At 39.3% G+C, this 24,450-nt stretch overlaps 1 protein-coding gene across 1 annotated transcript in view; it reads right to left on the bottom strand.

The window, feature by feature from the left end:
* LOC123969708 (alpha-1,6-mannosylglycoprotein 6-beta-N-acetylglucosaminyltransferase B-like) overlaps positions 1-3,323 on the bottom strand; it is a 153,887-nt gene extending 150,564 nt beyond the window's left edge. Inside the window, exon 1 of the mRNA XM_046047335.1 lies at positions 2,798-3,323. Within this exon, the coding sequence (XP_045903291.1) occupies positions 2,798-2,865 (68 nt within the window). The 5' untranslated portion in view covers positions 2,866-3,323. The remainder of the gene's footprint in view (positions 1-2,797) is intronic.
* Between the last annotated feature and the right edge of the window lie 21,127 nt (positions 3,324-24,450).

Genomic DNA, 24,450 nt, shown 5'->3' with positions numbered 1-24,450 from the left:
ACAGTGGGATGTAGCTCCTTGAGAGGCAACCTTTTACTCATGTACAACACATATTGACAGTGAATAATCATCACTATCACCATCATCAAGGCTCTTATCTAATGGGTTGCGTCAAAAATGATTACAGTCATCTGATCACTCCAAAAAGTACAGCAGCTATACAGTCATTCCGGTTAACTTGGTAATTTATCTTCGTTTTCCATACATTCTGTGAGCAAAGGGATCAGATTACATTTTGAACTGCAGTTGGGTCTAATGAATTGCCGTGCTGATTACACTTGTAACAAGACAAACTGTAATTTGTGTATGAATAGGTGTTGAAATCAGACTTTCCAATTCCCAATAATCGACTTAATTTGCTGGCGTTGGAAAGAGATTATTAGACAACACTTTAATGTGATGATCACTATGATCAGAGGGATTAGAGCGACGGCAACGATCTGTGTAGCAAATTTTTATTGATTTACACTGAAAACATGGAGAAATTAGAATCTAACTGCATTCTCATCAAAGTCCCAGCATCTAGGCAGCTGGCACATGCTCCTTCACCACGGTTTCTCATTTACCTCTCTGTCTCTCCCAGGATATTGTAACATTATTAAATAATAAAAAATTACCTCCATCTGTTCCAGGCATATTGCGGAATGAATTAGGATAGCTCAATCGTTGTCAGAGGACCACATACAGTAACTGATGTGTATCCAAGCCCTATACAATGATTATGATTAAGGGATTATTTATCATGAATATGATGCCCTGATCCAGACATGCTTACTGTATAGCTGCATGGATTATGCACTTACTATCCTACTGTGTGGTCAGCAAGCCAAGCAGGTGGAAGCTGAAAATCTGAATCACAGATCTGATTTAGTGTTTGGCTGCCACATTCGTTGCTTTTCATTCTCGTTCTCCTCAGTGCCTTGAATTATTCCAGTATGGAAAAGTGAAGAGGCCCAGTGACAGGTTTGGAAAGGGGCTTCACAGAGGACACTAAGCAAAATTGGCTGAGTTTACAGTTTACAAATCCATTATATCACTATTCTCTCTGTGATCTTAAGTATTAATAATCCTATGTGTGTTTATGTGTGTGTGCAGAATGGGGGGAAGTCTAGCAAGATTGATGGAAAGAGAAAGGAGCAGGGAAAAAAGTGAATCACTCAGCTCATGTGGGTGTTCAGAAGCTGGCCTGATGGTGTCCTAGGGTGATCATATCCTCTGTTATCATTTAGCAGTTTTCCAAAGTGGCCTTAGGTGGATGATATGAGAGGATTAGGCCCCAGTCCTGCCTGACGAGTCTTTAATTAACCAGCTTAAAGTAAATGCTCCGCTCCCTATAATTGGATCAGAAGGCGAGATCTGCTATCAGCTAATTGGCCTTCTCACACATATAGACTTATCAGATTTTTGCCTCTAGGTAGATGATTTTGAAGCGAGAGGACTTCTGCCAGGCATGGAGGAGCCGTGGTTTAGATGTTAGTTGTGTTATTTTCCAAGAAACTTTTCCTGGTGCCTGAAGAGGCCTAAATACCTGAAACGATTCGGATCTCGCGGTGTTCACACACAGACTGCATTTTGAGACAATGTTGAGTTTCACATTAAATGCAGTGTGACAAGCAGCATTTTTGCAGCAGATGTGTCAATTAATGTTCCTGTTGCCCAAATATGCCTGCTGGGGCTTTCCTGGAGCTGATACAAGATGCACATCCACAATATGCCTAGTTCAATTCTGGCCTGGCAACTTTCTCTCTCCAATGTTTTTGTTTCTTTTTCTTGTCAAAACTATCCAACAAAGGCTAACTGTCATGAAAATATTATTTTCTTTTCCACTATTCATAGTAAAATGACAAACAAAAACTGGTTCATTTTAAATGTGATGCACACACAAATCACGTGCAAGAACCTCTCTTTGCCTGTGTTATCAGGGCCGGTGTAGCTTTGTCACAATGCTGCTTAACTGAGTGTTTTGGACTAAATGCTTGATCTACTGAGTAGATAGCAGGTGAAGTAGTTTAGCGCAGCATGAATGTCACCATCACAGGCAGCCACTTTTTACAGAGGGTGCTGCACAGCTGCTGCATCATTGCGCCGGCACACTAGAGGAATTGTTTGGAAAATTTAACAGTATTAGCAGGTGGAAAGGAGGGAAAGAAGAGATCCCCTAGCATTTGTACCACTGAACTCCAGAATTTAGAAAAGCAAAATAGAGGAATGCATTTAGAGATTTAATGTCTGCAATTAATATATAGCCTGCCTATCAGGGTAAATAAATTAAGTTGGCACAACAAGGCTAAATGGACTGTAAAGAATTATCTGTATACGTTGTTAAGAAACCCCCTCCAGTTTCCCCTTTATATCCTCAGGAACAAAGCCCAGCCACACAATGATAATGGAGCTATCCATGTAGCAAGAAACTAAGTTAGAGCTCGGCTGACTGGTAGTACAGGCTTATTTACGTCTCGTAATCCATGTGGATCTAAAATCTAATTCATCTAGTGGACAAACATCTGGCGTATATGTGCGCATATGTGTGTGTTTAGGTAAGTGGTAACACACACACACACACACACACACACACACACACCCTGGCTCTACATAATGTGCACAATAACCTACAAATAGTAGTGCATTTTGACAGGGCTTACGGCTTCACAACTCAGTGTTCCTCACAGTGATAACCATGTCTTTCTATTCAGTTTTGGGACATCTGTATGATAAAATGTAAGCTGTGAAAAAAGCATGCACAATGATCAAAGGGACACTGGGTGCAGAATAACGTCGCCAGCCCTTTGTCGCTTACCTGAACGGTTTGAACGTTACTAGACATCTTCTGACCATTATTTTACCGTCGGTGCTGCCAGTAATCATTTTCCAAAACGTGCGACCCCTGACATTGTTGCTAACCTCCCAAACTGGAACTTGAGGTGACCAAACATTTTATCTGCGTCCCATCCAGCGGTCCACAGCTGCAAACAACTCGGTTATTTTAAATCAACACGGCACCCGGCATACGCGCTTCTTCACCCCTCCGGCAGAAATGGTACAAAGTTTCATTCAGCAAAGTCTCCTCTCCCGTGAGAGAAAATGTCATTTAAAGCGTTATTCCGTCGTCGGGCAAACAGTCTGAATCTGAGGTGAAGTCGCTGCAGGCTGTGTCGACCGCTGGAGTAATACCCGATGTGAGTTTACTAAAAATAAAATGGCGTAGTTGTCATACATGTGAGTAAAAGCGGGCGTCGTTTCAAATCCACGTTTCTTTCAAGGAGAGGAGAGCTAGCTTCAGGGACGTTTTAACTTCACGGCAAAGGCAGCGGCGAGTGTGGCAAGTCAGCCGTATCGCCTCTTACTCGTTCACTCCTCAAGAGGCAGGTTAGCTGTGGTACAGTGTTACGTCTGGTTGGTCTTTTCAAAATAATAGCCTTGTTGACGAGGGAACATTTCTAAAAACGACAAGAAGCAAAGAAAAAAACAATAGACGAAAACCCTCCCGTAATTCATAAAATCTCAATATCCCAAATTTTCCCTCAGAGGAAATAAAAGGATTTATAAATTGCCTAATATGTTTTGTCCGCTGTTAACGTCATATAATTGAATTAGGAAAGGGTCCACAAAAATAAAGACACTTAAATCAACAACAGAAATGTAACTTTAATTTGGGAAAACATCATGAAATTATTTTGTAAATAGGGACATTTTTTAATTGGTGTTATTTGTTTTTGTGTTTTTTCACAACACATTTCATGAAACACACATTTTAAACCAAGTCACCTTATTGCTAAGTCCTAACCACCACCAACCCAGGGGACAGTGTTCAAAAGTCCAAAATGTGCTTGTTGTGTGTGACATTTAAATAGTGTAGGCAGATGAGCCTGTGTGCGCGATATTGACCAGGATCTTTTTGTCTCTACTCTGTTCTGTTTAATGTTGTGCTGAAAAGTATTACCAAACTATTCTGCAAAGCAGATATAATAAGGGCCATTGATGTTAAAATGATGATATCGATTTCAATGACACGTTGTGTTCTTTTATTTGGGAGACAAATTCCCATTATTTCCTGTATGGTTGTAGCTTCCTCTGGCTGACTTAACGCCGGTCCAGCTGCACAGTGACCGACAGATCCTGATGGGCTGAAGCCCCCGCAGCTGCATTCACCTCTGTATGGCGCCATCTACGGCTTTTCAGTTGTGACATGAGTAGCATTCAAGTAGCACTCAAAACCTCAACTTTCTTTGTTCCTGCCTCTGTGCGAGAAAAGCATTCACCATTTTACTATAGCCTAGTTTTCTTATCAAAGGGCTCTGAACTGTGGCCAAGTTGGAGTAGATCACCGGCTCGATCTCCAGAGGGTCTCTGGATTTGTTCAAGTAGGTTTCTGTAAGTGGAATGAGTCATTCCTATTGCTTTAGGCACTTGTTTTGGCACATTAGGATCTATAGGTAAATGTTACTGTTTGGTGGTGACTGACAGTGGGAAAATATGGGACGTGTGAGCATCGCAGTTGATCTTTTCAGCACCACGGACAGCGAACATGATCCGCCTCCGTGTTCAGGATGCAACAGCGGCACTCAGCGGCCAGCAGTGTTAGTGGAAGTCACAGAAGCAATAGGTCTTGTAGCAATAATAGTCAAGTTGTAGTATATGCTATATATTATTAAATAAACTATAAATATTGTATTTACAGGGAAGGATACAGTACAGGCGGATTGAGCAGTAAATATAATGGCACTTTTCATTTTTTTTTTCTCAGTGGTCCCTTATTAATCCTTACCTCAGTGAAACATTTTGCCCCACTTAGGACACTGCTTAGAATTAGCTTAAACACATGGGAAGACCCGAGCTAGTACTCAGGACTACCTTATTTGTTCAGCTAAATGATTCGCAGTCAGGTTTTGTCATGGCACAGATTATACAGTCTTTGTGGTCAGCGGAGCATTGGAGCAGAAATGGAGGCAGAAGAGGGAGATCTGCAGGGGACCAGACTGAAGATGACAGTGAAATCTCAAACTCTCTTCATGCATCACTTGCCCTGGTACATGTGGATTTGACTGACAGACCACCTCCCACGCAGGCTCTCCCTCTCTTCGGGTTGTAAGAACAGTTCTGCTCTATCAGCGGGAATCCAGCATGCGAACAAAGGATTTTTACACCTTTTGTTTGTTTGTGTGTGTGTGTGTGTGTGTGTGTGTGTGTGTGTGTGTGTGTGTGTGTGTGTGTGTGTGTGTGCAGCATGCATTTTAAACCCCACAAATGCATAAACACATCCACACAGGCATAATCATGCACACACAGTGGTAGAAATTACCAAAGCTTAAAAAGCATTCCCTCAGACACAGAGAATACCCAAAGGTACGAGGCTTCGCCTTGCTTCAGATATAAATTTAGACATTATTCCTTGCTCACTTTTAATGAATCATCTCGAAAATGTTGCACTGTCTGCTGGAAACACTTTTAAAATGGCAAAAGCTGCCCACAGCTGCAGTGAATGGTATTATTTCAATGGAAGAACTGAAGAGGTATTAAGACCAATTCTAGGCTGTCCATGTCACAGTTATAATATGCTGTGGGGTTTTGCCTTCGTTAGTCCAGTCCTCCTTTCTTCCCCTCAGCTGGCTAAGTTCCCTCCACAGCATTTGTCACCATTCTTAATGAGCTGTCTACCTTGAAAGAGCATCGAGCCCAAAGCTGAGCTAACCAGCATCTGTAAAGCAACCACAGGCACAGAAGAAGAAGGCAATCTGTAATAAAAACAAAAGGCAGTCTTGATGTTCAGAGTGTTTATTATCATGTCTTTTGTGCTGTGCACTTGATGTTGTACAATCTTTTTGTATCTCTTTGTTGTTGTCGCTGTTTCTATATGACTTTCCCACCCAGCTCATCAGTGACCTTAGCAAATGATAGATTAGCGTTAACATGTACTGATGATTACAAAGCCAGTTTCAGGTCAGGGCATTAATGCATAACCACATGATTGTTTGGTGATCTGTCAGTTGTCAGTTTGGCAAATGTGTTCAAAATATTTTAGCAATCAAAGATCCATTAATACGCTCTTACAAGAGGAATCTAACACAAGACATAATGACCTCTCTGACCACAGAAGACCCATGACACAGCTGCTCTCTGCTATGTCCTAAGAACCTAAGAACCTAAGAAATACTCCAAAAACACTTTCTAAGCATTTGGAAAAGTGAAAAGGTGAAAATCCAATCATTCGTAAATATATTCAAAATAAAAATACAATTTAAATTAAATAAAAAAGGTGCGGAAGAGACCCAACTATTTTCAGATGTTGCGCAACACCATACAGCATGAGCAGTGTACAAATACAACAACACAGCAGAATACTGCAAAGGGGACTGCAAAGGCCCTCACACAGTGAGACAAACACACTCACAAAGAGACACAGAGCAAGAGAAATAAAGATCAAGAGACAACATTTCTTATATATGGTTTGCTTTACATATTTTCTCGTAGGATGGATGACTAAACAAAAAGGGGAATACTATACATCTATCAGCAGAAGGAGAGGAGAAGGAGGGGAGCATACAAGGACATTTGTTTCACAAGAACTTCTTTTATCTGCCCCAAAAAGTTGTTATCAGATTTCTGCCACAACAATCTCTCTTAACAAGGGGGAATAATCACTTTTAAAAATAGAAGTGCAAACCAGTATCTAACGTGGTGTCAGTTATTTACTGGTCATGGGTGCAGTTAACTGTAGGGCAAGCAAAAACTTAGACCAGCATAGGTATCTTGAAAATGCATGTTGTTAGTGGTTGTGATTCATCTGGTTGTTTTTGAACATTATTCTGTTTCTATGCGTTTCTGTTCTGTTGATGCCATTAAGCCTAACCCGATAAATCTTTAAAAACCAGAGCAGCATATGATGTCATGATATAGTATGGATGGAAGAAAGGACACTGGATCTCAGGAGAGCTTGCTGTGCATGTTGCATGGGCTGTGTGTGCATCACTATAATATTTGGCTCACTGGTCTTCTTCAGAATGCAGTATTGTTTTAATTCGACTAAATTGCATGATTTTTCAAAGACATTAGTGCATGTATGCCTTTTTGTTTGTTTACATACACTTCGACATAGACACAGACTGATTTTTGCTGCAGGCCGACTACATGGCGCCCTGACTCTTCCAGACTGTTTTTTAAAAGCCAGACACAGTCTGAACAGGCGTGTGCTGGATGATTGGTATTGATAATCTTGTGGAGTGTGTGAGGTTAAGGAATCCTTTTTGCTTGCAAAGGTCAGTGCACAGCTCACATGATGATCTCAAGTGAGTTTTGATTTTCACATGTCAAAGTATATAAACAAATGTGTACAGATGGGAGAAACACAAATCTGAGAATTAGATAATGACAGATCGTAATGTGCACAGAAACAAATCATAACAATTTGGTGAGTCATTATAGAACTAATCAAGTCTCAACAGTCTGTTTGATAAAGTTGACCTCAATTAATCTCAATTAGTCTGCTAGCCTCATTTGTAAAGATACGCTTTTAGTTTGTAAAGACAGAGACAAAGTTAACAGAACATTTTTTCACATTTCAAAGCTCTATCTTTAATACATATATATATATATATATATATATATGTACATGTTATAATATATATAATGATCTATCCCCTGTCAAATGATGAACTGCATTAAGTACTCAGAACGACTGACAGCCAGCAGACAGTATATGTTGTTACTGTTTTTATTTATATTAAAACCCTAGGACTGTATGATGATAAATTACACTGTTTTTCATCCCAGTCAAACATGAATTACAAAATGGTCCCACTAATTGAATATGTATCTAAAAAGCATCTTTTACCTAATACTGGCTATCTCTAAATGGTGGCATAATAGACATTATGTGTCTGGATAAGGCTGATGATCCTGTTTTGTGAGCCGATGAAAAAGCTGTTTTTCAGGACAGCAGCATAAATTGATTTCCTGTTTGTGGGGCCAGCAAAAGTCAAAACCACTTCCCCATTTCTAAATGCATCTTGTTGGAACAAAGTGCAAGAGTCAACCAAACAAAATGCGATTCCAGTCGAGTGATTTATGCAGGTCATTATAAAGGTAAGTTCCTGTCACAAGACGAGTTGAGATGAGGACAACAGACTGAGATCAAACTCCAAACTCTGATCACGTAGACAAATTGCATATCAGTGTCATGCACCCGTGGCAGCCAATCCAATTAAATTTTCTCTGGCAGTGAGGAGAAACTTAAAAAAAAAGGAGAATGACATTACTCTTGCAGTTCTTAACATATGACAAAAACACCCAAACGGAAAGGTACAGCAAGAGAAGGCATTCAAGGACTTTAAACAAACAATTTATGCAACTATATGTCCCCATGTCTCAACAGTTTAAGAACTAAATTTGCTGAATCACAAAAAAAGAAAAATATGGGTTTCTAAGCCTGTTGCACTTCTGGCCATAACCAAATAAATGATGTTGTAACAGGTGTTCTCAAAGGCAAACCATGCTGTAACATACCTGACTGCTGTGAAGCCAAATGAGTATCTGAGACTGCTGAAGACTTTTGCAAGGAATGAGAAGTGTCAATATTGTCCCCCATTTCTTACAGTAAAGCCTCCCTATGAAGGTAATGCTTTACAGCTAATATGAAGAGGAGGAGTGAACCAAAACTCTTTCAATGTTTATATGCCATATGGGACAGATATAAAGACTTTAAAAATGTACATTAGGTTTAGAAGTTAATAGATAGGTTTATATTTTTTCAAGTAATATATTATAGCTGCTTCAGTGTTTTATACATGTTTTGACAATAGATAACATGACAACTTGTGTGTGAATGGGGTTTCTTGTAGTAATGAACTGATAATTATCTCTCAGATGATTATCATACAACAGCTCTACTGGACACTATAGCATCTTTAAGCTCATCATTTTATTTTTTTCAAGCAACTTTACTGTTTTATTCTTTCATATCCTTCTCAGCTGCTGCAGGCTGCTATTTTCAGTGAAAAGGCTCTGAAAGCCCACGCTGTACGCTACCTGCCCAGCAACAAATGGCCCATTGTCAAAGTAGGCAATATCTGGTGAACATAGTGGAACATTTAACAGATAAAGAGGCAGATATTTCCCTCTGGAGTCCAAAACAGACCTTGGATAGTCAATACTGGCCAGAATGGATGTTTGCTAACAAGATTGCCATATCAACTTTAAAGGTGAGATAATATGTCAAATATGTAATAAGGTAATTGCAGGTTTTAAAATCTTAAAATAAAGGTATTGCACAGGTTTTGAAGCACACATTAGGCTACATTTTCTCTTGTTATTGTTGATGAAACAGCAGACACCTTACTACAACTACAGTCTACTCTTGGTAAAAGTCATTCTTCTGGTGAACAACAGAAAACCTTCACATTTCAGCAACAACCATGCATTAAAACTGTACTCTTGACTAACATGGGTTACATTTTTGATATAGGATGCTCTGAAAAAAGAGAGGAAATTACACCAGGTAATGAAATAAGCCTCACTTTGTTAATTTAGACCCACTCAGTTTTTGTCTGAAACTCACTCCTTCCATCTACCTGGTCTCCAAAACAAAGACGGGCTAATTGGGAGTATGGAGTCTGCCACAAAAAACAAACAAAGACCAATCCATTACCTCGGAACTGTAATTGAAAACAGAGCCTGGAGATAATTATTAATTGTTAATCACTCCATCCACCCACAGCTACCTGTTCCCTTTATCGTTTTTCAATCCACCAACTTTAATACAAATTACAAAACCTCCCTCTGAATGTGATGGAGGGAAACTGTTGAAAAAAGGGATAAAGAAAGAACAGTTCAGACAAATGGATTGATGACAGAAATCAATGGAGGAACAGAGAATAGACATGAGGAGAGAACATAACAATAAGGGCGATTGATTTATCTGTAATGAACGAGGTAAATGGCTTGGTGGAGTGATTTGTCCCATTCACGTCAGGGTTGATTGTGGGCCGTTTTGTAAGAGGTTGAAAGGCAGTGGAGTATTGTGATGCTGATTGACAGCACAGTGAGATCAGAGATCAGCTTCCTTCTTCTGTGTGGTTTTACATTCATGCAGACACAGACACAAATACACACTTACCTTGTTTGTATTACTATGTGTGTAACACAATGGTGGTTTCTCCATGCAGAGCCCAACCTTCGCCATCTCTGCAGTGTGTGACTGACAGCTGAACAGTGAGTCTGCATGGTATTAGGAAATAGTAGCAAAAGAATCAAAAACATTTTTTCAACAATAAATCATGTGTTCAGCTGTATCAGGTGTTTAGTGTTGTCCAACAGAAAGCAGCATAGACCTGCCAATACTAAATGCAAAGCATGGTCATAAGTCTAATGAAGATGTAAAGGCATAGACTGTATTAAAGAAGTGGACGTAGCCACGGTGATGTCACCCATTGGTTTGTGGACTTATGTTGAACCGGGTTTGGCATTTCCCATAGGACAGCAAAATCCAAGAAGAGATCTCATAGTTGTTTCTTTCATTTCGCCTAGACTCAAATTAGCTACTTTTAATACTAAATTGAGACCAAAAGCTTTTTCTCCTACTTCTCAAATTCAACTCAGGAGAAGCAACCATATACAATCACATTTGTGTCTTACTCTGATCAAAGAAAGAGATCTCTAAATTATCTTAAATAGGTCTGATTTAAGTCTCCTGAACATGGGACAGTGAGATCAGAGCAAGAGCTCAAAGAAAACTCAGCTATAACTTCTAGGATCTCATAATACTTCTGAGATAGTATATCTCAGTTTTCTCATAGTGACCTCAGTGAACTGATCTGTGTGAAATCTCTAAATGATCTTAAATAAGTGCAATTTAAATCATCAGAATCAGAGAAAAAACATCAAGATTTCAAATCCTGTATTGAACTTATTGTATTTCTTGATGTTTATGTAAACCCTGTTCAGTTACTGAGAATAAGAAGAAAATGTATTTTGTCATTGAAAACAATGCACTCAAATGTCATGTTTTCCACTTTGTTAAGGTAGTCACAGCCAGTTTAACTGGACTGAATGCACACAAGAAGTGAGATCCAACAATGTCAAAAAGAATGAGCACTTTTACTTTTGATACTTTTCCTCTGGATTTGGCAGTCATCATCTTCGACCAGAAGGGACAATAGTTGGACAAGGTGCATCCAGCGCTTGAAGTGGGCTGGAACGCATCGGTACACAGTACCAGCACCTCGACATTTTACTCTTTGGCGTACCGGGACATTTTTTTGCGGACTTCTCCCAAGCTGCCGTGTAACACCAAAATCTGTTACCTATCAGATTCTGTGACTACACCCAAACGACAATGTTTTCCTAACCATAACCAAGTACGTTTGGTGCCTAAACCCAACCAAACTGCAACCGCTTCACATCATCAACAAAGCCTCTGGCGCTTAACTTGCCATTTGGGTCACAGAATCTGATAGGGCACACATTTTGGTGTCACACCTGTACTCTCCTCTGCCCTCTACATATCACGTTCTCTGGGCGCTACGTGATGCTCACCTGTTCCCATTCTCGTCTGCCTGCTAAACTCTGTCGGCAGAGAGAGAAACGAGGGAGAAGAGAAGTTGGGGGGCCTTTCAAGCAGCCATGTGCTGAATGTAGCTCGTCAATGTCACTTGTCGTGAACGACCAATCACAGCCTGGATGGGTCGGGACATTTAAAAGTATTGACAGATAGGTGTCATTTGCACTGGGGACACTGGGGACATGTCAGAATCTGAATGTCTCCATCACTTTTTGAAAGCTTTTGTTAAAAATGTTCTGAAAAACAGCAACAAGAAATGTTGAATAACAAATGAAACAATGCACAATAGGAAAACATGCAATGCAACTGAAATATAGTAGAAACAAATGTGCATTTACTTAAAGGTGATTACTGCATTATATTCCATTAAATTTTTATATTTTGAATTGTCACCTGTCACCTTAATTTTGTTTCCCTTCATATATGTAAAGACATTTCCTCCATAAATTGGTGCAGAAAATGTTTTCAAAATGCAGGAAATTAAGTGGTTAATGCGCAAACTCATTAATGTTATAATATTTACTAGTTTCATCTTATGGTTGAGGATAGTGCAGGGGGGGTACTGGCACCTGTTTTTACCACCTCAAGCACTGGGTGCATCCATAATTCACGTTAACTGTGGTATTAATGGAGATAGTAATTTTGGCTAGCAAAAAACATGCTTAAAGTTCATAGATGAAAAAAACGACAGCACTCAAAAACAAGTTCATGGCAAGTTAAATGTACAGAGTGCAGTGGATATGGATACTCTCTATCCTGACTGAGAGGTCGGTGTGCTCTATCGTCTATTGTACTCTAAATGAGACCGCAATTCACTAAATGAACATCATGTTTTATTGAAGAAAACTAGTGACTGAGACCACAAACTCATTAGGAAAGTGTTTACTGAGGTAATAAATCAATTCAGCAGTTTGTTTTTTAAATGTATTGTTAGTGCCAAAATGAAAAACAATCAACTGTCCATTCACAGTTTGGGGGTGGGACCATGGGTGGAGGTTATCAGTGCTGACCTGACATGAGCTGGCAACCATGACAAACAGCCTTTGACATTGAAACTGACTGGCTTGGGGGCTGGAGGTTCACTACTATTGACTCCACATTTAGTTACTTTTGTGATTGACAGTCTTCAGTTTTAAGGGACTGTTGCTGCAGGAAGCTGTACAAACACATATGGAGAGATTTAGCAATTGATTTGGTTATTAAAGACAAAAAGCTTTTGCTTTTTAACAAATGTTTTTTAATGTAAATGTGACACACTGAAGGCATACATACAAAGAAAATACAAAAAACAGTGCGTATTGCATTTCACCTTATTTATTTGATTTGTTCAGGCATTTTATTTTAGGTATCTTAAATATTCTATACTTTGTGATTCTCCTGTGAAAAATGAAAGGCACTAAGATATTTCCACCAGGATTTGGTTGCCCAAACCACTCCAGTGGAGTGAGGACATTGCTCTGTTTTAAGTGTAAGTTTTAGTTACATCTAGTGGTGAGAATTGCAAATTGCACCCCTCCTCCCCTATCCAGTCAAGTAGTCCAGTATAGCTACGGTGCCTGAGACAGGACAAAGATGTCACCTATGAGATAGCAGAGAGTTGCCAGTCAAGAAATCAGGTTTATTTAGATTCTATTTACTAAATTATTCAGTAAAATCATGTTTTTAAAAAAAATATTATTATTACTTGTTCATTAATAAACAGCAGCCACATCATAATGTCTCATACTCCTGTGATACAGTATTTTGCAACTTGGGAGGGTTGGCTCATCTGGACTAACATACCAAAGTAAATGAAGAACATCTCAAAAACTATCACATCTAGTGCTTCAAGTATGACCACTGACAGATAACAGGACAATGTAAGCCTCACTGTTTCTGCACCACAGTCCATTATAAACCACATAATACATGAAGTTTACAAAGGCATTGGCTGGTGAGGATCAAGGCTCCTCTCACATTGCTTAATCAGGTAAGCATGCAAATCTTACCAAATGTGTTTTTTATTTTTTTTAAAATACAACAGAAACACAAAGTAGTACTGACAGACATAATTTCAGTTTGTGGTAAAACGGTGCATCTTTTTTAATGGGTATTTAGAATGTGAAAGTACAAATTACACATTTGTGTGCACAGTGGGGAAGTAATATCCAAAAACACCTTTTTTAATGCAAATTCAGAAAGTATTCATTATTGGTCACTTGATAGGCACATGGTCTTGTTATATATCACCATTAGCAGTAAAAAGAAATACATGTTTTCCACCAGGCAGTAAAATGTGAAGTTTAGGTGCTGATCTGAGCTTCCCTGCTGTTACCGTTTTATTGCCAATAATATTCATCATCTGTTTGTCTCAGGGGTGGCACGGTGGTGCAGTGGTTATCACTGTTGTCCCGGCCTTTCTGTGTGGAGTTTGCATGTTCTCCCCGTGTCTGCGTGGGTTCTCTCTGGGTGCTCTGGCTTCCTCCCACCATCCAAAGACATGTGGACTAGGTTAATTGGTGACCCTAAATTGTCCTTAGGTGTGAGTGTGAGCGTGAGTGGTTTGTTATGTGTGGCCCTGCGATTGACTGGCGACCTGTCCAGGGTGTACCCCGCCTTTCGCCCGATGTTAGGTGGGATTGGCTCCAGCCCCCCACGACCCTGTACGCAGGATAAGCGGTTGACAATGGATTGATTGATGGATGGATGTTTGTCTCAGGAAGGTAAGGGCACATTTCTGTCCACGTAACAAAGCCATGACAGAGCGCTGGAGAATAACTACATGAAATTACAATCCAACTACATATTTTTTCTACCAGCACAGTAAAGGTTTAGCTGGCTGATCTGAGCTTCCATGCTGGAGCTACCATTTTATTGCCAATTTGTGATCAGCTGATTGTCTCATGAAGGTAACAAAACCAAAACAGAGCGCTGGAGAGATAGATTAACTACATGAAACTAAACAACATATTTTTTCTACCAGGGCAGTAAAGGTTTAGCTGGCTGATTGAACTTCAAGCTGTAAGCTACCGTTTTATTGCCAATTACTGATCAGCTGATTGTCTCACAAACATGTGTGTGTGTGTATATTAATAGACAAAAAATAAAATTAAAAATAATTAATTGATTAAAAAATAATAATAAAATTTAAAAAATAAATAAATAAAATAAAATGTAAAAACAAAACAATTACTAAAATATCAAACGATCAAAATAATAATAATTTGAAAATCTGTACAATTATTTATCATTCTGAGGTTCCACTGGTTGTCCTCACTTCATGGCATGAGGAGACATATTTTGCAGCAATTATTTCACATTTGGGCATTTCTCCCAGTAAATAGGGGAGTTTCTGTGTGTCTGATATGAATTCGAATTCGGGGTATATTTGGGAAATGTTTGCAAAGTGTTTTATATTTGGGGCATGAGGTTAGAAAGTGTAGCTCTGTCTCTACCTGTCCCCTGTCACACTGGGAGCAGAGTCTCTCCTCTTGTGGTAGCCAGCTCTGTCTGTGGCGACCATTTTCTATGGCCAGGCTGTGTTCACTCAGTCTGTATGTTGTCAACATTTTTCTTAGTTTGGGACATTTTATTGTAGTCAGGTAATTTGCCAGTGTGAATTCTCTTTTTAGGGTCAGATAACATTGTAATTTACTTTGTGTTTTGGTTGTTTCTTTCCAGTATTCAGTATATTTTTCTTTCTGCTTGCTGATAATTTGGTTTGGTCTGCTTGAGTTGGTATTGCTGTCCTGAGGCTGTTGGGGACTTGTTACTGCAGAGAGCCTCAGGACCAGATGGCTGAGGGGACTCTTCTCTGGTTTAAGCTCCTGGTATGTTAGGGCTTTGTGACGATATGTCTGGGGTTTAACTGATTTTAAGTGATTGTAAAATTTAAGTGATCTTTTCTGTATTTTTAGTAGGAGGGGGTATTGGCTGAGCTCTGCTCTGCACAGGTTATTTGGTGTCTTTCTCTGCACCTGCAGGATGCTTTTACAGAACTCAGTATGGAAAGATTCTATGATTGTTTTGTTCCATTTGTCAAATTCATTATTAAGTTTTGGCCCCCAGATAAAGAATTATTGGTTCTAGTACAAACTGGAAAATTTTAAGCCAGATTTCAATTTGAATATATATTTTAATGTTTCTTTTTATTGCATAGAAAGCTCTCCTTGCTTTGTCCCTCAGATCTTTTACAGCCATGTTGAAGTTCCCTGTGTATGTAATGTTTAGGCCAAGGTAAGTGTAGTTTTTGTGTGTTGTAATTTAGTGGTGTCTAAATAGAAATTGTGTGTAACCTGATTTCTGTATTGTTTCTGAAAGATCATTATCTGCTGTCAGGGCCCAGGTCTGACAGAATCTCTGAAGGAGGTTAAGGTGCTGCTGCAAACCTTCTTTAGTAGGTGAGAGCAACACTAAGTCATCTGCATACAGCTGACCTCTGATCTCTGTGTCATTCAGGAGGAGGCCAGGTGCCGTGGAACTCTCTAATTGGTTTGCTAATTCATTGATATATAGATTGAAGAGAATTGGACTGAGATTGCATCCCTGCCTCACTCCCCGGCCCTGTTTGTTTGTTTCCAATCTTTATGGCACATTCACTTTTTGTATACATGTTCTTAATCAAATCATATGTTTTCCCTGCAATGCGACTTTCAAGTAGCCTGTAGAAAAGGCCCTCGTGCCAGATGGAATCAAAGGCTTTTTGGAAGTCAACAAAACAGGCATATACCTTTCTTTTTGTAATGTTTAATTCTTGATCAATTAGAGTCTGGAGGGTAAATATATGGTTCGTTGTGCGGCTATTTGGCAAAAAAAACAGTTTGGCATTTATGCAGAATATTGTGGTTATCAACAAAGTTGACAAGTCGTTTATTAATGATGTTGATGAGAATATTTTTTCCAGGTTACTGGATACACATATTCCTCTGTAGTTATTTGGGTCATATTTATCTCCGGATTTATGAATTGGGGTTATTATACCTTTGTTCCAGATGTCTGGAAAAGTTCCAGTTGCTAGAATAGTATTGAATAGTTTTAGTATAGCCAATGTGATTTTATGGTCTGAGTATTTGATCATTTCGTTGAGGATTCCATCAATACTACAATCTCTCTCTCTCTCTCTCTCTCTCTCTCTCTCTCGCCCATTGCCATGAATGTTTAGGTTGTTTAGATTGCAATATTGCCAGAGCACAAATTCACATATAAACAATAAAAAATATATAAGTAATTAATAATGTGATAATTAAGTAACTTTATACAAACAACAATGGTTCTCCGTTTGTTGCATGAGGAAATACATTTAGCTGCAATGATATGGCACTAAGTAGGAGAGTTTCTGTGTGTCTGATTTAGCTCTCTCTTGTGCACACACACTGTTTGGAGCAGGTTTTTAGTCTTGGGGGGTAGCTTCTGTGTAGTGAAGCTTCATTTAATCTAGAGTAGCTAGTACCTTAGCTCACTACATATTCCAAGTAGCTTGCCCAACACTGGTAAGGTCTTTATACACCACTGAAAACATAGTTGTGGATATTATATTGCATTTTTGTCAATAGATCCTCAGAAATATTACACACTGAACCTTTAACTGAAAGTTTAGGTAACATTATAGGCCCGTGTTTGTTTGCTAACACATATAAGCTAGAGGAGTCTACTTTATATACATAAGGTCGACAGTATGATTACGAAAGTGTCTTCTCTACAGGTGCATCTATGAAAGATTGTCCAAGCAGCACTGACTGTGCAGATGGGAGTTAAAAATTAATCAGCTCTGCACTTCACCAAATTTTTGCTGAAGTACACTGAGCATAGCTTTCAGCACATGTTCACCTTGACATACATCAACGCACACATTTCAGTTTATTCTAATTACTTATGTAGGTATACAGTTTACTTCAAATCTTTGTTTGAAATGATTAAATCAGAAATACACCGCATATGCTGCATGGAGACATGACCAGTATAGATGGACAAATCACTTTAGGTGGGCATAGCGCCATCATGTATTTTCTGGTTGCGTGCATGTGTGAACAGACAACAATGGGCTAAACAAGAAGACACACATACACGCACACACACACACACACACACACACACACATACACACACACACACACACGCACACACACACACACACACACACACACACAAAAGCACTTTTGTCAAGCAGACTGTTTAGACAGCCAGCAGCACTCAGATTGAAAAGAGCAGTCATCTGAGTGTGACATCACTAAGGAACAGCAAAGGGGGAAGGCCTGTGGGAGCCACTGAGGGCCCTAATACTGACACTGTGACTGACAGACCTACAGTTCCAATCTGTGACAGCAGGGCAAGGATGGAATATACTGAGCTGACAAGCTCCAGAAAGCATCTTCCCAGATACAGAAAGAGCAGATCCTGATATTGTGATCCAAACATTAAATTCTCTCTGTGGCTTACTGTCTCACACAAAACACAGTGGACAGCCAGCAGCCACAGCTCACACATTATGTCCTGGCAGAAGAAACTACTGGTGGTACATAAAAGTTAAATTTAGATTCCAAAGTTATACACCCACCCACACACACACACACACACACACACACACACAATCTCTCTTCTCCTCTTTATTATACTCAATGTACTGAATTGAAGTAACTCAGGTAATCATGCAAAAACTGCTTGATACTACGTATGACCACTTGTCTGGGGTTGTAGCATGGAGCCCCTTTTTCATTTAAGGGAAATATTAATGCTACAGCATTCAGTTATATACTAGACAAAGAGTGTACTTTCAGCTTCATGGGAAGACCCTTTTCCTCTATGCACAAAGCCAAGTTTCCCCATACTGGTGTGAAAGAACTTCACCATGCTGCACAGGTCCCTGACCTCAACCTTATCAAACACCTTTGAGATGAACTGAAACACCACCTGCGAGCCAGGCCAGGCCTTTTGGCCATGTAGTGTATAACAGATGTTTAATTAAGTCCCACAAAAGAAAAACACACTGCACACAAAATGTATGTAAAGTTTGTAAGTTTGTTTGCCTGGCAAGTGAAGAAACAACATGAGGGGTGAAATCCAGCTTCTTTCAAGCCTCTCTGGCTGAATCCCTTGGCTACCCTTCATGGGAGCGGAATTCTGGTCTGTCTCTCTCTCAGTCTAGGAGTGAAGCATAAACGTCCCACAGCATGAAAACCCTGAAGCATTCCCACAGCATGCCCTACTTGCTGCTCTTCTCACCTCCTCTGGGGCGACATCTCAGCACTTTCACACAGGCCCACTATGATCCACCGTCACATCTGTGTGCAATTTCTGCCCTGCTTTTGTTGAGGAAGAAAGAAGAGGACAGCCATAAAAACTGAGGCAATGAAGGAAGTGACAAAAGAAAACTAGAAACCTTAGGAGTTGGAGTGAATGAGCAGTCACATGAGTTTGGAGTTGACTTCAATGAACCTCTTTTCTCGGTGTGAGAATTGAGTCCCAGGATGACTTTCTCAGCCAAAAACTATCCTACTTGCCACATACAGTACACATCAGTGTCCTTGTGTACTCTGACAGTGAATCAGTGTGAGCTTTCTTTCTCATTAGTCTCTCACAGGTTTCACCAAATAGTGACACATTAGCTACTGTACTGACACCATCCTTGTTTCAACATACAACTCAAAATCCCACAGAATGAGAACTACATATCCCCTGTTTCCCTCACAGCAAACATATTGATACCTACATCCACTGGCTTGTTTATGGAGCCGCTGAGGTCTCTGCCTTTAGGTGGCAAATGGAGAAAAGAGGAGTGATTGATCTTGTCCACTTTCCACCTTATGTAGCAATAAAAAGACAGACCAGGGCAAAATCAATAGAGGTTTATAAAGGTTGCTGTTGCACTGTGGATATAATGTTATGACCACTCTGAATTAAGCAGAGTAAGGCTGATGAAGAGGGGACAAAACCAGGAAAAAGCAGATAAACTGGCCTGTTTTTAGATAGCAAATAAAAATCAATATGTGGGCTGAATAGTGAAAACCAGTTTCTGTGATATTCCAGTGATGGGGTCAGATGGCATCTATGACACCATCATCTCAGGTGAATTGGGGATGAACAATTCTACCTGCACCATCTGTGCTGTATTTTTACCAACACTGTACCCCCAATATCTAATTGTCTACAAGGGTAGAGACATTGTCCTAAATAGGACAAATGGTGCGAGTGCTGTGAGAAGGCAGTGATGTGTCAAACCCTGCCATGGTTGGTAAGAGGTTGGAGAGTCAGAGTGATTAAAGCAGTGAATCACTACTGGGGAGGTCTCAGATGCTGGCGTCATCTCATGCGCAAGCTGGCAATTCAGGGTGCCCATGAGCAGCAACAGCAGTTCTTCACTATGTGTGTGTGTGTCTGTTTGTGTGTGTGTGTGTGTGTGTGTGTGTGTGTCTGAGAGCAAGACAGAGGGAGAGAGATGTTTCAATGTAGATGCATTGTTTTTCACTCCATTATCCAAGGAAGGTTAAAATCAAGGGCAACTGGACTGGTTGAAGATCTTCAAAGATGTTTTGCCTCTCATCAGAGAGGCGAACACACACACACATTGTGTTGTATAAATATGTCCAATTTCAATCTCATTCTTTGCCAGCCGAAACAAGACTCATAAATCTAGATAATAAATGTGTACTGAGGGCCACAATCACTTTGTCATGCTGCAAGCAAACAAGTTCAGGGGTTACTTGCTGGTGTGGAGTGGAAGGGAGCAGTCTAAAGCCATGCTAGTGGCTCTGTAAGGCTGTACGGTATGTAGATATAGTGGGGCTTTGAGCTAAATGCAAGCATCAGCATGCTAACATGCTTACAGTGACAAAGTGAGTATGCTAATGAGTCTAAAAAAGTTGTGCAACAAAAGTACAAAACTAAATTTAAAACTGAGACCTAGCTAAAAAATGCAGGATGGAATAGAAAAAGAAAATTAATTGTTGTTTATAGATTATAGAAACAAAAGAAGCATAACTAACCACAGCCCTGCAGGCCACATTGACAGAGACGGAGCCAATCCATCCTTGTTCTCCATTTCACGCCTCTGCTTGCATCGTTTATCCTATTCAAGTGAACTGTCAATGCCAATATTTAGCCATATGAACTATGATTGATTATGACACCCACAGTCTGCCACAGTAACTATTCCCTCCACAACAACAGGATACTTCTGTCTGCTTTAACAGACCAGTCAGACCAGGAAGAGCTTCTGTTCTCTGACACCTGGGAAAGCAAAAGGAAACATGACGGCTCAGTAGGAGCCACTGCTCTTATCAACAAAAGTGCCAAAATTCAATTCTTCATTAAGTTAGTGCTATTTTTTGCTACAGCACCATATCAGAATATGAAACAGACATGTTCTATTGGCTCATTTTTGTCATTTTAAGAATTTTATCAGGTGTTTTTTTAATATATTAATATTATTACAAAGAGTATGGTGTAAACCTGCTCTAAAACGTAATTCTGGGGACCTGTTACCACCACTTCATTAACTGCATGACTGCAAGATAAAAATTCAAACTCGTTGATTAGATAAACTTTTATGAGTTGTGTTTAAATAATAATGATGGTTACTGCATCAACTTAATTTTGCTAGTAATTTTTACTCAAATTTCATTGTTAATGGGTTTACAACAAAATTCAAGTCCCAGTAACTTAATAATATTGGCTTGATAACTTAATTTTTCTCCACCTTGACTTCAGGATTTCAAGTTCCCTCACCTACCCACGTCTACACACTTAACATGCTTGGACAAATTTAGACAGACTGTGTGTTGTTGTTGTAAACTTGTAGACAGAAGCTTGATGTATATGACATTTTATGGTGAGTATTTTTTAAAGATTTTTATTCCACTGTAGGCAAATTGCTTTTTGACTAAAACTGTGAATAGTTCTGTGAGAGAGATAAAAGTAGTAGTGGCATGGTTCTTCTTTTTTGACTGTCTTGGTCAGTACAGGGCATTTTTTGATGGCATTTATTACAAAACAATTGAGTTGCTATTGTCTCAGCAGTAATCTTCCAATTCACTATCACAAACGCACTAACCTATGTTTATATTTGCTTTACAATGAGTTTGAGGCCAGAAAGGCAAATGATGAAAATTGCCATCATCTGTGACCTGTCCACCTCCGAAGCTACACATGACAGCAGCCATTGTGGTGGAGTGAATGAATGCTTTACTGCTTTACTGATGAAACTTTTGAAGTTTTTTAGAAGCTTCTAGCTTCTAGTTTCTTGACCTTGACGGACTAAAAGCCAGTGCAAAAATAATTAGTCTTATGAACAGTATTTTCTACATATAAGGGGTGGTGATGGTGCAATGGATAAGACACAAGTCTTTGGTGTGAGAGAACTGGGTTCAATCACCCACTGTGACCCATCCATCATTGTGTCCCTGAGCAAGACACTTAACCCGTAGTTGCTCCAGAGGCGTGTGACCTCTTACACGTATAGCATTGCTTTGGATGAAAGCGTCAGCAAAATGAAATGAATATTACAGATTTTTTAAAGATTTAAATATAATATGTTCAAATACCCAACTGCAGAAATCTTTTGCTTAAATCCTGTGTTCATGATGATGGTAATTAAGTACATAATACATAAAAATGACTTTTAAATAACAAGAAAATCTAGTTGGAGCAACAACACCTTTCTTTAAGCTATCAACAATTAAGTAAGTTGTAATAGAAATTGTCTTTGATTGTAGAGGAAAAGCTAATTCCCCTAACTCAATGTAGTTTGCTTGTTCAACATAATATCAACAGAAGTTGTCATAACTCAAAAAGATTAATGCAAACCGTGGTATAAATTTTTTGTTGTTGAGACTAAACATTTGATTTTTAATATATGTGACTACATGAGAATAATTTGCATTTTGATCTTAACATTACTGTGTAAGATTATACATATATTATATACCAATTTAAATTTCATTTTCTACCTGTCAAAACTACCATAGCTGTTTGCTTTCAAACTAATCCACGATAATTAGAAGAGTGTAAATAAATTGATGGTGCTATAGCAGTTTCTTGAGAGGGTGCCTAACATACATAATGTAAGACTAAAAGAAAGGAAAATGAAAAGGAAATGGTTCCTGTCCACCTGTAGATCAAATCTGATCCCATGCAAAGCGGGCTCGTGGTCAATCTTGGCTACCTACAACGAGCTGCAAGACACCTTGATCACTTGCCTGTGGACAGCGGGCGATCTCAGACGCAAACTGAATTAACAGCTGAGTCTCATTATATATTATTAAAAGTTATTAAAAGAGCTTGTGTGGGTGTCTCAGTATTAAACTGTTTGACTTTTTAACTGACTCTGCGGGACAGGGACCAAATCATTACCTTACAGCAGACATTGTGATGAAATGTGCTCAGGTATCATTTCAGGTTCTGACTTTTTAAGGCTTCAGTCAGTTGCCAGTATTTAGGTTTATCTGCAATGTCGACTCCACAGGGAGAGAGGATCAGAAAGTAGGAAAGCTGGGAACTGAAGCCAAGTCCATTTCGTTTTAGCAACACATCCTAGTATTTATGATGCTCAAAGTCAAAGTCAAACAACTCTGTGAAGTGGGTTGGAAATACACAGGGCCTATGAAAAGTGTCAAAATTGGTTTGTTCATTTTGTACTGATTGTCACACTTACATTAAAATAGCTAATTAGACTGTGATGAAGATACTGGAGGGATATCTGGGAAAAAAACATTCTCAACTAATTTGTCTCCCTGTGTGTGTGTGTGAATTATACTGGAGAGGAGCCATCAGAGGGATAGAGAGGAAGACTGATGAATGGAAGGAAACTTAAATTGATAAGTCAAGCCTTGAAATGACAAATTTACCCCCTCATTTCCCTTTCACATTAACTGAGTGGTTGATGTTTTCACCTTGGACAGCATCTGAGTGTGTGTTTTGTGTGTATGCATATTTATGTGTAGTAAAGTTAGTTGGCAGTGGTATGACTTGTGCACAAGGGTGTAGAATTTAATTTTCTAGCAATAATCTTGATCAAAACAATTAAAAATAACCACTGCTGTCTGTCATTGTCTAGTCAATGTAATTAGTACACAAACGTTTAACAGCTCTTGTTCTCTAGTACAAGGCCAATGCATTTTTTAAGTTTTGAAAGATTATGTCCTCTCCCTCATATGCTTCACAGTGGTTGGGTCCACTGCATACCTTTTTCAGACCCTCAACAACTTTATATCTCCCACTGGGAGATGTTGTGGTGTCCCCACCAATAGTGACATGAAATATCCCCTTGCTTGTGGAGCTTCACAGTATTCTCCCACAAGCACAATGCTGTTTCTTTTGAACTTACCCCCGCCCCACTTAGTTACTGTTGACATACCTGTCAAGCTTAGGACTGTAAAACAGCACATAGACAGTTTATGACGATAACATTAGCAGATTTTTCACTTGAAATTCAGGGTAATTTTCTAAACAATGGGTCCTAGATTTCATAAAGTAGGCTCAATTTTGATAATTGGTGACTGGTGATCTTGGCGGCTAGAATGACAGCTGTCCTTGGCAGATTTTATTAGCTGTAGCTAGCTAGCTAACTAACATTAACTCAGAAAGTTGGTAAAAATGACATCTGTGGTCAACTCTTTAATGTCTCCAGCTTGCTGGTTTGAGGCCCACATAGTCTTAAAAATGCATTTAATGGGTACAAAAATGATAATGTTCTTGTATTAAAGGGTAGCTAGTTGTTATAATTAGCCAAGTGTAGTCACAGGGAAACTAGGGATACGACCCAAATCCTGGACACTGGGTTTCTTGGTGTTTATTAATAATCAAAACAAAGGTGGGTAACCAGCATACATGGTGATCGAGGCCAGAGTCAAAAACAAATGAACAGTCTAAATACAAACAAATCCACAGGAGAGTAGGCAAGTAATCCAAATACAAAAGGGTCCAGGAAA

Source organism: Micropterus dolomieu, linkage group LG04 (assembly GCF_021292245.1).
Source record: "Micropterus dolomieu isolate WLL.071019.BEF.003 ecotype Adirondacks linkage group LG04, ASM2129224v1, whole genome shotgun sequence".
In the NCBI taxonomy this organism is placed as follows: domain Eukaryota; kingdom Metazoa; phylum Chordata; class Actinopteri; order Centrarchiformes; family Centrarchidae; genus Micropterus; species Micropterus dolomieu.
Note: the sequence above shows the minus strand (reverse complement) of the source record. Positions and strands in the feature narration are given on the sequence as shown.